This window comes from Plectrocnemia conspersa, unplaced genomic scaffold (genome assembly GCF_051122295.1).
Source record: "Plectrocnemia conspersa isolate PC_06_02 unplaced genomic scaffold, ASM5112229v1 ptg000014l, whole genome shotgun sequence".
Taxonomy (NCBI): Eukaryota; Metazoa; Arthropoda; class Insecta; order Trichoptera; family Polycentropodidae; genus Plectrocnemia; species Plectrocnemia conspersa.
In genome coordinates, this window is record NW_028277178.1 from 15387723 (window position 1) to 15402526 (window position 14804).

The window sequence follows — 14804 nt, forward strand, 5'->3', positions numbered from 1 at the left end:
TATAATATTTATTTTACCCAGTTCAGACATTATATTGTGAATTTTACTGATTTTTTAAATAACATATAGAACGCTACTCTGCGCTAAAATGCATAAATTTATATCACAAATGTTTCATATACATAAAAAAAAATCGCTAATGACGCTGCATTATAAAATTTCCTATGTCAGTTTCTATCAATTTAAACGTCTGTATTTGCAGCTTATTTATTAAATTAAAGCTGATTAAAGCAAAGAGGCAAATCTAAGAATCAGTGACGTTCTATAAATAAACACATGTATGAATTTATTTCCATTTACGCTAAAAACGCCTAAATATTTTTAAATCAGATCAAGTGTTGAAGAACGCAATTTAAATTTTTATTAGATTTGCAATTAATCGAAAAAATTGGTAATGACGCTGTAGTATAAAATAGCCTGATTTTAAACCAGAAATTCTTGGATAATCCCTCAAAGGAAATCTAAAAATAACAGCTTAGAATCTATCCCAAAAATATGTATTAAAATATGTCATTATCGGAATACATTTTCACTGGTAGATCTACCAGTGAAAATGTATTCCGAAAATTATTGCACTTTGCTTTTACCATTCTGATACATAAATTTTGAAAATAATTTATATCTAAATTAATAAATATGGTTAAAAAGTGGCTAAATCAAACTCTATTGTCATTTAAAACAAGACTGTAAAAAATTGTCTATGATAATAACAGTAAAAATAAATTAAATAGATTATCTTAAATACCATATAATAATTGTGTGAAAATAACTCCAATTCATACATTTTCACCGGTAGATATATATTTATAGCATTGAAAATATAATTTATCTGGTTTATTATTATTATTTATTTACATGCAATGTATAAATGTTGCAATGAATGTGTTTTTTCAATGAAGTTATATATTCACTAGTAAAATCCAAATACAGTTTCACCAGTAGATATATATTTATATTAACGAAAATATAATATAACCTATAGGCGCTAGTGAAATGATATGCTATGAAGCTTAATTTGTTGTTCAGACCCAAACCGAACCTACACGAATTAATCAAACCTAGCTTGCCCTCATAAAAGTTTTAGAGTTTTCATAAAGTTAAGTTCAAAATTGTATAAGCTAACTCATCTCTCATGGAAAAATAAGTGAAAGAATCACCTTCAAACAGACGTCACATCTCGCATATTGCTCCATAATTTTTCTGCATTTCGATATTACGCTATGTTTTAAAAATATAATAGCTATTCTACGGAATTATAATATGAGAGTATTGGTTAAAGTATATTAAAACCGAATTTTGGTCAATAGGAGGGCGCAAAAACAATTATCACTTCTCAGAAGTCAAAAATTCACGTCAAAAGCAATAAAATTGTGTCAGTAACGTCGCAGTGGGAACGCTCGGTAACAAGCGTTCCCACTGCCAGCATAAAACGCTTTTATGCAGATAGTCTAAATACGGGTTTTAATAGGTTAGATATAGTTACGTTTGTTTTAATTACCTGAATTGAAAAATGTGTTTTAGAGTATTTATGCGATGTCTTCAGAATCTCAATTTTTCAAGAATCTCAAGCGTAATGAGGCCGAAACGCCCCGGAACATCGTTCCGGTATATTTTTAAACAATATTTGTTAAATAAATCTGGTAAATTTTTTTTGAGCTGAATTGAATAGCAACCGACACATTTTAGAAAATCACACTGCTCCCAACAAGGCGACAACAAGGCGAGAAATAATAAAAAACAGGTTAATCATCAGGGTAATAAATTTAAATTTTATTGGCTACAATAAAATACTGCACCGTCTTGATATATCCTATAGTAATTTACTTAGATTCAGGGAATTTTAAGACTCAATTAGAAAACTGATAATTTATATTTCGTCCGTTATTCTGTCAATTGAGTAAAATAATGGAATCAAAATTTATGAAAATCATTTCTCGCCAGCATTGAAAGATGTATACTAAAGTAGCAATTCTACATAGATCGTAAATGCTGCTATAGGTATAATTAGAATTTTATGTATAATTGTGATTACGATGGTAGCCTGAAAAATATATTTTATTTATTTATTGCAAATTTTCCGTTGTAACATAAAAAGAGTTAACCATTAAAACGACGTTAAATAAACATATACTAGCAGTAGAAAATACTAGACTAGACTAGTTGTCACTTTAAACGACCATATTTATCCATGATATTAGGAAAATTCAAGAAAACCTAATCTGCAATTATCGATCACTATTATATTTATATGATAACCACTAATTCTGATCTTGCAGATACGACAGAAATAAAATAAACTTTAGGGTTAATGCGTAATTAAAAATCCTGATCTTTAAGGTATTGGTTACCGACAATACTACTGGTTTATCGTGCCAACTATTATTAATTTTAATTTTATAATCTTTTACTTTTACTTTTAAAAGGCAACTATGAACAGACAAAGGTATGGGTGTGTGTATATACTTGTGGTAAATTTATTATTTGTATCGTATATTTTGAAAAATAACTGAAGATAACATAAAGTTTTCTGCATTGAAAATTATATTTTTCAGGTTCCTAGAGTATAATTGAGCATAATTTGGAACGGATGCTGTTCAACATAATATGCACGTGGAATGGTTAATGTTGTATCTGTTTTGAGCAAGATTTCAAAGAGTAACTTTGGATCGATTAAATGGTGTAAGATTGTATATAGAATAGACACAAGATGCTACCATTTAAGGCAGAGTATTTTAAAAATCTAATGATTTATCGATAATATCGTCACGTAATTCGTGAATCTAATTTATAATATTATTTCGTATTTATAAAAAAATGACAAACCTGGTAGCGCATCGCAAACTGCTGGTGGCCGCGTGCGGCCATCTGAGCAGTATTTGAAAACCCCTGGTTGAAATGCAAATAAAATATATTGGTAATGGAATATTATATTAAAAAAATAAAACACAAATACAGTATTAGGTATGGGTATCTATTAAAATTTATAATCAGGTAATTTAGGTAGCAAACATTTTTTTAAAATATTTCTTATGCATTATTTCGTCAGTTTTTTTAGAAACATCAAGGACTACAATGTTCTTATCGTTGAATTTTTGCATAAAAATCGCATATCGCCAGCATAGATCTAATTAAAGTTTTACACCGTATTGTAATATATTTTCTAAAAATGTTATAACATATAATGATGTGAATTTGGGTACATTGAACGAAACATTAAGTACGCGATAAAACGTCATAAATTTTATTTTAACGCGCATTTCCCCAAATCAACTGCAAGATCTTTATTTTCAGCATTTTTTATGTAATGTTTTTACTACTTACTATGCAGCTAAAAAGTAATACTTTAAAATTCTGCGTAAAATGGAAGTACGGTTAAAACTAATTTTATAACACTTATTCAAATTTAACGTTTTAGATAAATACAGTGTTAAAATTATTTGATAGATATAATAAAATATGTATGTATATGTACATATTAAAAATTTATCATTTTTTATGTTGGTATTTATCAACCATTTTTGTTATAAAACTCATAAAATAAAGGTAATTTTTTTAATATTGAAACAATAGCCTGTAATCAGCGATCTATTTTATTAATTATTAGTTATTATTATTTATGACAATTATTAGATGAAACTATGATTCATTTCGATTTTATTTTATTTTTACATCACGATATGCATCCGTAATATTCGGAAAATCTAGGAAAACCTAATACATGATGAAATACATCTGAAACATAATTATATAATGATCACTAATTCCGATAACACCATTAAATACTATGGTTCATATGATATTTGAATCCAGGTCTTTCAGGTATGTATATTGATCAAAATGAAAATTTGCTTGCAATAGCCAAGTCATTTGCTGAATATAAAATGTACAACAAATTTCCACTCCACGTTCCGCTACTGGATGCTGAGAAGAGTCATACGTAACACAAAAACCGTTGGACGGTCCTTAAGTCAGTTCTTTGAAACGATTAAAGTAATTTAATGTCGCCCGATTGTACTGGATAAGAACAAAATGGACATTTTTAGCTAAATCACTGTTTATTGTCGATCGAACGCAACAAAACACCAGTGTAACTGAGGATTAACTGTCCAATCTTGCATTTAGTGGCTAAGTCTGTCCTTATGCGGCAAATAAATCGGTAGGAATGCTACGGGCCGCAATTATATCATTACCGCTTACGCGATGATTGAGGCTCGCCGGCCATCTTGATTGGCAGCTGCGCCACTCCCGACTCCTCCGCCAAATAACCAGACATGGGATTCGCGAAAACGTAGTGAAAGATGAGTGCATATAAAAAACGCGTCTAATCGCAAAATTGGCAGAGTGTAGATAGGTATGTATATACAAAAAAGTATAATGCAAAAACGTGCTAGTTATTGCAGTTGTGAGATTGTAAATGCCCCTTGGGCGTTATTTTGGGGAGGGAAGTAAATTTGCCAACGACAAGGGGTATATTTAGGACATTATGTCGTATAATAGAGGACACAGAAGCTTTGTAACCTTTGTTAAATAATAAATATAGGCACACAGAAAAAAAATATTAGGTTTAAATATACAATACCAATATGTGAGTGGTGATATAATATGCAAGAAATAGTATTTAAATAGTAATTATCAGTAATAAGTTGAACTTAATTAACCTTTTTAATTGGCTAACAACAAAAAAATCAGATAAAAGCGCTTAAATATAATTTGGTAAGTCATCGAAAACACTGCAAAATATCAATAACCATCAGAAAATAACGTGTACTTGGATAAACTGTTTGAATTTTGATTGTTACAAAAGCAGGAGATAAAAAATAGTAATTAAATCTAAAATAACTAATTATTGTATAAGGACAGTTTTTTCTCCATCCTTGCAAGTTAATAATAATAAAATAAAATACATTGATTGTCCTTACTATATAAATAAATAAACATTCATTGAATAAAATTAGTATGTATATAAAAGTTAAATGTATATATTTTTTTGTGATGCTATTAAAACCTATTGTGCTATATAATAATCATTAACGAAGTATTTTAATTATTTTATATATCATTTTTAAGTGATACATCAATCAAAAGAGATTTAAATAATGGTTGTCAAACTTTTATTTAAATGACCCATAAAATACTTTGTAACTGTTAAAAAATTTGCTACCCAATAATTTATTTAAATACATTATAAGTCTACAAATAAGTTTTAATTTTTTCTAAAATTGTCACTTAATTTTTTTATTACTCTCATGCAAACTACTGTAGACATTTATTTGTTATAAAACTTGTAATTAATCTCATTTACATTTAATGATGTCATATTTTTCGAATAACTAAAAAAATATGAAATGTATCGTATAAGTTTAAAAATGACAAAAACTGATTTATTTTATATTTACTGTTATTTTTACAAGCAAATTTTCCATCACTCACTTTATTTTTTGATTGATCTGAAAAAATGTCTTTCAGTGAAAATGTAAGTTTCTTGAAACGTAATTATATTTAAATGACTCGTGCCCATTATACTACTATTATTTTTTTATTAATCAGTAATATTCTATTTCAACATGATAACTGATCACGTTTGGCGCAATACGTTATAACAAGGCAAAGACAATCAATAAGTAATAAGTAAGTAGTGAGACATCCTATGTTACTATGCACGGTCTAGCAAGATTTTATTTCAATTATTCGTCACAATATTTAATCATGAGATTAGGAAAATCTATAAAAACCTAGATTTTCAGATTGGAATTGTATTGATTTAATAATCACAGTCACGATAGAAATTAAACAACTTTAGGGTTCATATGGAATTTGAGCTTAGGTATGAGTTACCGATTTATAGTACTGATCTATCATGCTTAGCGTCTCTTATTTCTCAAAAATTAAGAAATTGATCTTAGTTATATACAATATATATTAATATATATTTTTCTGATGCAGATTTGAATTGCTATATTTTAACAATATTTTCCATAGTTATCAAGTCATCTTTAAATACAAAATGGCCAGTCGCCAATAATGTCAAAGCCCGGTGCAAATTTATGTGTATGTACGAGTTCAAATTAGAGTCTCGGACAAACGGTAACCGCCTGCTATCCTTGGGGATGACTTGCACTCTGCGAAGACTCTCGAGCCTCTTACGTCCACTTATTCTAATAACCCTTAAAATGCGATCGGACTATATAAGCAATCACCTAGTCATCTAATAGCCGTGAAAAAGGTAAAAACATACACGGTCGCAGCGTGTTTTCTTTACATTTGTAACTCTTAAGAAAACATATGTTATAAAACGGAATTGAAAGATTGCCTCTAAATTGTTTATAGCAACATTTTCAACAAAATCACACAAATTGATTATTGTAGAAAAAAATATCATGAATTTGTGGCGTATTTTTTTATGTAGCTATGTATGCAAGGATACCATAAATCGTAGTTTACGGAATGTTTGTAAATGAAGTGGAAAGCACGAGCGGGGATTGTAGTATATTTCGAATGGGATTATATAGTATGTAGGAGATAAGGGTTGCGCGTGCCGGCCGCCCATCAGGGTCGAAGGGCGGGCCACAGAGGGTGTATGTCTACTATCACCTGGATTAAAAACACCTACTCCGCCTACCAACATTCACAGGACGCTTATAAAGGCCAGATATGTTTTTTATGGTTGGTAATACACGCATTCACCCTTGATAAAATGTATTTTTTAATTTAATTATATCAGTAATGAGATACATAGGTTAAGATGAAAGCTATTTTAAAATTGCTAGAGCATAAAAATACACGCGTGTAAGTTACAATAATTATTTGAATTATTATAATAATAAAATATCCTTAAAATTCTGTATACCAAAACTTTTTATGAATTTGTTACCATGAACGACTAAATCTGCATATGAAAATGAGGTAATGGTACAGACTAAAAATGTTACAGCTATGTATAATATACTAAAGAAAACATAAGATCAATTAGAATCAAAGAATAAATTGTAGAAGAGTTTTTTTTATTGAGAATATCTTTACTGTGAGTCAAACAAAAATTGAAAAGCCTGTAAACACTATTTTATTTAGACTTTTATAGACGAAAAAGATGTCTACATAATATGTAATAATTGGGTAGGAGAATGAAACATTTTCCAAATAGTTTTATTTTTTATGTAGCTTCATTTAACATACATAAATATTTAGAAAGTAATTTTTAGATTTTTTAAACATTTGTATGTATAAATATAAGTATATTAACTATTGCAAAGAAACATTGTAATTTATTTCTAATAACTATACTTTTTTTACTGATGATTTTTTATAAGAAATACTGGAGGTTTAGATAGTAGACACTAAAAAAAATATCATTAAACAAAACCTTCAGTTTATATATATTTTCCATTGATTTTTTAATGTCCAATAATATATTAAAATCATAATTTTTTTTTACAATATCTATGAATAATCTTAAGTATAATTTTAACACGCATCTTTACAGTTTGTCCTCTATAAAGAATTGTACATATATATACATATATATTTTTAAAGCGCGAAGTCATCTCTTTTTTTCAATAAAAAACATATACACTTTGATGTTGTTTTTTAAATATATACACAGGGTACGTGTACATATATTATGATTTGTTTTATTTTTCGATTCATTCAAACGCGATTCACTATCGCGTTGGGGCTGAACGATCGCGTTAAATTTACATACAATGGACATTTCTCAAAGACATCAATCCAAACCTCCCTTTGTGTGTGGAAGAAGATAGTATGTAGTAAACTAAAAAATATATTTATACAATGTTAACGTAAATCATTGGTCTTATTAATAATTAGACTGTATTTCAATTAAGATATTATAGTTTTCTAAGCGAAATTATTAGTCTATCATCTGGTCATAACACAACTTATAATAATGTATAAAAAACTGATTTGTTCCAAACAAAAATAATTTACATAACACGCATACATCGTATCAAGATTTGAGAAAAATCGAATAATTTGAATATTACACCAATAATGTCGCTAATCAGATTTTCGCCGTAATAATGTCGCATTAATGCGATAGCATTGCTGAAATGGGCTAGGCTTTGATTCACTCGCTGCTCGTGGAATATATTTTTTAACTAAACGATTGCTTTGTGGACGAAGAGCACGCGATGGCCACATTTTATTCACGCGGATGGGTTGGTCCGTGAAATAAGGGATGTAGCCACTGGATATCGTAATTGAAGATCTCCTCGGTTTGAAACATAGATATTATATAATCGATTCAGAGATAAAACGCGTATGAAACACTCCGAGTTGTTAATTGTTTCTTTCAATAGTCGGCGAGGAATGGTATAGATCAGATATTGGCTATATCGGTCTTCGATGAAATACAATGGCGGTCCTAGGTTTGCCGGCGAATGCATTTCCTGGTCGTGGAGTGAGAGGCATTCAATTGAAACCCGATGCGGGCACTTGACCTTTCTTTGCACCATTGTTCGACACAACACAAATAAACAATCTGAAATCGATATATTCAACGCGCCACATCTCAGATAACGCCGTGAAATGCGGACTCGATGCAGGGGTAGCCAACTAAGCACTTGTAAAGGGAGAGAGTGAAAGCTCGGTTCGATTTCATCTTTCAGCTTCAAATGTTAATAAATTAAATTATGAAATTATTTCTTCTCCCGAGTAATGTGAATGGCTGTTGTTAATGTGCATTATAAAGAGCAAAGAGTTTGCCTTTGGCCGGTCTTGTGAAAAATTATAATTTCACCCCAAAAGCAATTTTTCTTATCTCTGACCTCTGCAGTGTTCGCGCGTGGGCCGTGTTGCGAATTAGTTAGTCTCGCTTCGTGATTTATTATTTCCAAAATTCGCGCTCAAATCGGCGTTCTTTAACCATTGAATGTCCGAGAGAAGAACAATGCATTACTGGCGGCGGTCATCAAAGGGAAACATTATTAATGCACGCATATAGTAAAAGGATTAAGACGACAAAATATACTTAAAGATCATATTTTAGATAAGAAATATATATTAAATTATTACCATATGATTTATTTTTTAACCATGAAAATTATCTATTGCCTAACATCATCAAGGATTAAAAAACAATAAAATAAGGCGTACAAAGAAGATACTACTTATTTTTATATACGTATAAAAAAATAGTGATATACAAGCAGTTTGGAAACATATCACAAATTAATCAATAAAGGGGAAGTTAGCGAAGAACGAACAACGGTTTGATAGCTTATATTTTTTTTCATAGTTTGAACGATCTATTAAAAATATATGTAAATGTAAGAAAAGGAAACTTATTCATTGATCTTTCAACATTTAAAAAAAAATTGTAACGATGGATTGCAAATAAAATAAAACGTTATAACAAAGAGATTTAAAAAAAAAGTAGATATAGTTGTTTTTTGCAGTGATTGTGATTGATATATTTAAAATATATATAAGAAAAGAAAGTTTATTTATTGATTTTTCAAAACTTTTTGTAAAATTTTAGCGAAAGATTATAAATAAAAAAAAGTTCTTAGCGGGGGCTCTTGAACATTTTGAAACAGATTTTGTTTTTAGAAAAAGTTAGTTAGTTTTTTGCACTAATTGTAATTGTAATATGTTTTTTAATGAAAAACGACATTCTTGCGATCGATACATTTATTTAAGTGATTTTTTTAGGGCTGTGGAGTCGTAGAAAAATCAACCGACTCGAACTCCTTTTTAACCCTCTCCACTCCGACTAATATTTTTTTAATTGTTCGTCGTGCGCCATGCGTTTTAAGTCGGTAATATGAAGTAAACAAAAGTCATTATGCACTTAATCAAATACCGAACAACGGCTGACCGGCGTGGTCACAAGTAGATACATACAGTGGCGCGGCACTAATCCAAGCGAATAACATCCCGGGTCATGTATCAACACTGGTCATATCTATATATGACATACTAGAAATAGTATGTATTATTACTAATTATCTTCACACCTAATTCGCTAGCACATCATTTGACTCATATCCTGTCATAAAAATCCAGAACTCGACAACGTTTCCAATATGTATAAAAAAATCACGTAAATTATATAACAAAAATTGAATTATTTTTTGTTCTTTCTTCATGAAAATAAATAATTAAAAATAAATTTAATATTTGAAGATTATATTATTTATAAATTTTGATATTAGGAGTCGGAGTCAGGAAAAATTTCCAACGACTCCACAAACCTAAGCTGTACTTGAAATATATAATAAATTTAGTAAATATGTCTCAATAAAAACATATTATAAAATTGTTATAGAAAATTCAGATACAAATTTTAAACCAAAACGTTATTGAAAATACACGGTAAAGGAAGGTATTGTGTTAAATATTAAAATTACAATGTCGTATTGATTCAGTGACGCACTTTATTAAGCTTTTGTTGTAACAAGACAAACGATTAGCCCAATGCGTTACAACGAAGAGAACTCAATCAACACTGACTAAGTAGTGTGACACTAGATTCAAATCAAAATAAAATCGAGATATCTATTTTTAAATTATTAATATGCCACTATGTATGATATTCATTCGTGAGTTTAGGAAAATATAGGAAAACCTAATATGGAACGATTAATCGAAATTAAATTATATAATAATTAGAAAATAGTATTTAATAGACACAATACAAATTGATAAACACTAGGGTTCATACATTCTAACCCAGATATCTTAGGTATTAATAATATATTTAAACCATCATAATAATGCTTATAAAAAAAAATACATGAAATAAATTTCATAACTAAATAGATGATGCCAGTTACATCACTACTTTATTAAATTTGAAAAAAATCCACCAATTATTGTGGGCTTATTAGCTGTTGAGAAGACATGTATATAATTAAGGCAAACATATATGCTTAATCCTAGAGCTCTGTACTTTCACTACAATGTACTTAAATTCTTATTATGCGTATAAGGACAATTGTTTAATGAGACTAGTTGAGAGATCAGAGAATCCAATTTTAGCATCGAAGCTAAGAATCTCAGTATTATTTATTTATGTTTTATTAAATCTTTCATTGTAACCTGACAGGCATAAACCCAATGTGTTACAACGGGGTAAATCTGAACCAACTGAGTAAGTCAATCAGATATAATAACCACCAGATTAAAAGTCTGGGAATCAGTGACATCTATATTAATTAATAATTATAAATTATTTATAAATAAAAATTCGAGTGTCGCAGTCGGGGTTCGAACCCGCAACCTCGCTATTCTGTCCTTTAATATATATTAGTAAAAATAATCCAGAAAATTTTAGTTAAGCCTGCATTAGTCATATGCGGCATCTTCGGATTTCTACTTATAATATATAATCTTTAAATAGTGCAAAACGTAATTATAACAACGTAAGAGATGTACGTAATTTTATTAAAAAAAATTAAAAGAATGAAACATATTCAATAAGAAAACGGGAAAAAATAAATAATAGTAATAAATAAACATTTAATTTACTTTGGGAATATTATTCAATAATAAAGTTGTTAAATTTCACATTATGATTTGTCTTTCGTTGAATAATATTTACTAAAATATATACTTAATTTAAAAAATCTTATACACAATTATCTGTATTCGTAATTTTTGCCCTATTTTATAATTATTATTTAGTATATAGTATACATATATAAATTAATATATATATCAATCGAAAAAACCCCGGGAATGTTGTGTCTTAGGATGGAATTTCCTACTCACAGTCAATTTTATGTAAATAAGAATAATTGAATATATTTTTAAAGAATATAACTGAGAATAAAATATATGCTAAAGCTGGTATGATATGTTTAGAAAACATAAATTAAATTGAATACAATGAAAAAAAAATGTGAAATGTCATATCCAAATATCGCACTCTCCGATTGACTACACACTTATCGATCTTATTGTGGTTGTCGTTTTTTTTTATTCTTAACATTCGAATTACACGTCATTACATTGTAATGCGGCGGTGTAAGTGACGTAATCTCACAAATATCCCCAAACCAATCACAAATGACCCCGCATTATCGAATTATGTCATTGGTAAAATTACATACGTGACTTAACGATCGACGATATATTTTTTTATCAAAGCCAAAACCGACTTTGATTTCGCGCCGAACATGCCATATTTAAAGAGTCAACTCGCGATTACGTCGGTATATAATACAATTATTAATTTGCGCAAAAAACAATTTAATATTCCGGACACAGCGCCGATACTCCGGAACAATGACTATCGTCAATGGAACATATTTTTTTATTGTTAACAATAAAACCGCTACGATTGAGATAGTGTCTGCAAAATTGTTTTTTGCGCGATGAGCCACGGGCGCTTTCTCCTCCCACGAATTGAATTTATATGTTAAATGTTATTTATATCTACGTGATGTATTTACATGGGTGTTAAAGGTATGTTATGTGTGTTTTAGTGATATTATACGTTTATCAACATTACCCAATCTAAAGATTCCTGTGATTCGTTGAACTTGCGATGCAACACTTCAGCTTTGGGTGACTCCATTTTGACAATTCGATCAGCCTCGGTACTCACCTAAAAATAAAAATAAAGTAGCATGAGATATTTAGGTAATAGTTAAAAAATAATAATAACAAAAGTCATATACCTTAAATATATTATAATGGTAATAATCTTAAGGGTTTTGTGAACATAATTAATTTAACTAGCGCATAAAAATCGTGTTGTTTTTGGAAAGTCGTTAAAACGTTTGTTCATAAGATGCCATTTTTTGTGACCGATCCGTCGGTTCCCTTTCACCCTATCTCATCCTACGAGATGAAGGTGATTTCGCCCTATAATTATACCCTAGCCCCGCTAATTACAATCTGGCGCCGTGGAGACCAGCAACCGGTATCATCTTTAGTTTCTCAGCATCCAGATGGCACTCAATAGCAATCATACATCGATTTGTTAGCCCACATACACAATAATTGTATCATTAAGAGGCGAAGTCAGATTACTTACAATTTCTATACATTCTTACACGATCTGAATAAATATGTATTAAAATAAAAATATACCTCCGAGTTGAAATCCGGGTAATTCTGAGGCGCACCGTGATAATAGGCGCAATTCATTTTCGATTAAACTCAAAACTCACTATAGTAACACTTCACAACATAATTATTACAGCGCACAGTGCAATAAAATGACTTTTTGTATTGAATTGTTTCCGATTATGATATCTTGATTGGAGCCTCCGGTTAATGAAACCTTACGCGCGGAAACATCGCAACTAATTGTATGGAAGGATCGAGGAGGGCGTATCGCAGGGCGGGGGGCATGGGGGAGGAGTATGAGGGAGGAGGGATAGACCTATGAGAATCGTAAAGCTTTTAAAATCGACACACATAGGTATTGTATGTGTGTAAGTATGATATATAATACGCTCAAACTCGTGTGAAAGTTATGCAACGTTTACTCTTTATATTATAAAGACTGTTAGACCATCAAATTATTGAAAAAATAATTAGTATAAGAATCAATATATTTTTATTTCTACAAATCCTAATTCATTGCTCAAAAAGTAATTCAATAATTTAAATTCATATTTATGGTTTTCATCGAATTAAAAGTACAATGTAATATTATTTTTTCTAATAGGTTGTATATTTAATTTAATATAGTGGATTAATAAAACATACATATAATTAGGATATAAATTAGAAGGACCAAAAACGTTATTGTGTTGAGCATTTTTGACACTTTATTAGCTTTAAAATATATTTTACGTAATACTTATAATGCGGTAAACAAGGGCAACAAAAATTTACTCTTTTTTACCGCAAATTGTCTTGTTTCAAATTTAAGCTATGTATATTTAAAATAACAGACTGACTTCCAAACTTTAATATCTTTACTATAATAAATATCATTATTACGACAAAATATTTTTAATTGCTGTTTTGAGGTACACAATGAAAAAAAAATAATACATTTAGTGTTCATGAATAAAGTTTATTGTTTATTACAAATATGTTTAACATAAAATAAATTTCGCTTCAGTTTTATTTTTTTAATGAAGTTCAATCTATTGTCATCATTGTTTTTTTGATTGGATAAAAATATTTTTTAAGACACCGTGTGACGTAAGATTACAGCAGATATTATTAAAATTTAATATAAATGAATTACTCTGACTTATATATAAACTTTTCTAGCACGTGTAGTTTTTTTGAAGACGATTGTTATTAAAAACAAATTTTATGGTACCTTAATAATATTATACATAAGCTCAACTACGGAACTTTGTTGCAAAAAAAAACAGCATACCAATCCACATATATTTTAACAAAGATAATTTTGGACCGATTAAAAAAATATTGCTGAGGGTTTGGCACAATATATCCGTTCTGTTTTCAAGGAGTCTTTTTTTACTTTTCTCAGTCACTTCATCTCATCATCTTAAATATGCCTTTAAGAAATTGATAACAGGACGTATTTCTAGGCCTGATTTGATTACTGATTTTATTTTTTAAATCAGTCACGCTGCTCCATTAAAGCGTATTTTTTATGTGATTCTCAAGATGTCAACATTTCCTTATCCTTGTTAATACACAAAGTGGCTATTCATAAAAAAAGTCAATTTATAGTGAATAAAACACTATATACAAATCAAAGTGTTGTCAGCTCGTGTTAAATTATTCGAAATAATAATCTATAGTTACGTATTAAATCATTTTTGGCAAGTTTTGTTACATCTTCAATCAAATTTAGCAGTTTCAGTCATTAATATCGCGCGTTAACTATTTGATGATTAGTTATTACA

The 14804-nt window shown here is 29.3% G+C and overlaps 1 protein-coding gene across 2 annotated transcripts in view; it reads right to left on the reverse strand.

Moving 5' to 3' along the window:
* The window catches only part of Sp1 (transcription factor Sp8), a 157629-nt gene that overhangs the window by 36984 nt on the left and 105841 nt on the right, over nucleotides 1–14804 (reverse strand). Inside the window, exons 3-4 of one of the 2 annotated variants that reach the window (XM_088204131.1) lie at nucleotides 12473–12568; nucleotides 2824–2886 (exon numbers count right to left, since the gene is read on the reverse strand). In XM_088204131.1, coding sequence (XP_088060257.1) covers nucleotides 2824–2886; nucleotides 12473–12538 — 129 coding nt within the window. In that variant the 5' untranslated portion in view covers nucleotides 12539–12568. The remainder of the gene's footprint in view (nucleotides 1–2823; nucleotides 2887–12472; nucleotides 12569–14804) is intronic. The other variant, XM_088204133.1, reaches the window with a different exon arrangement.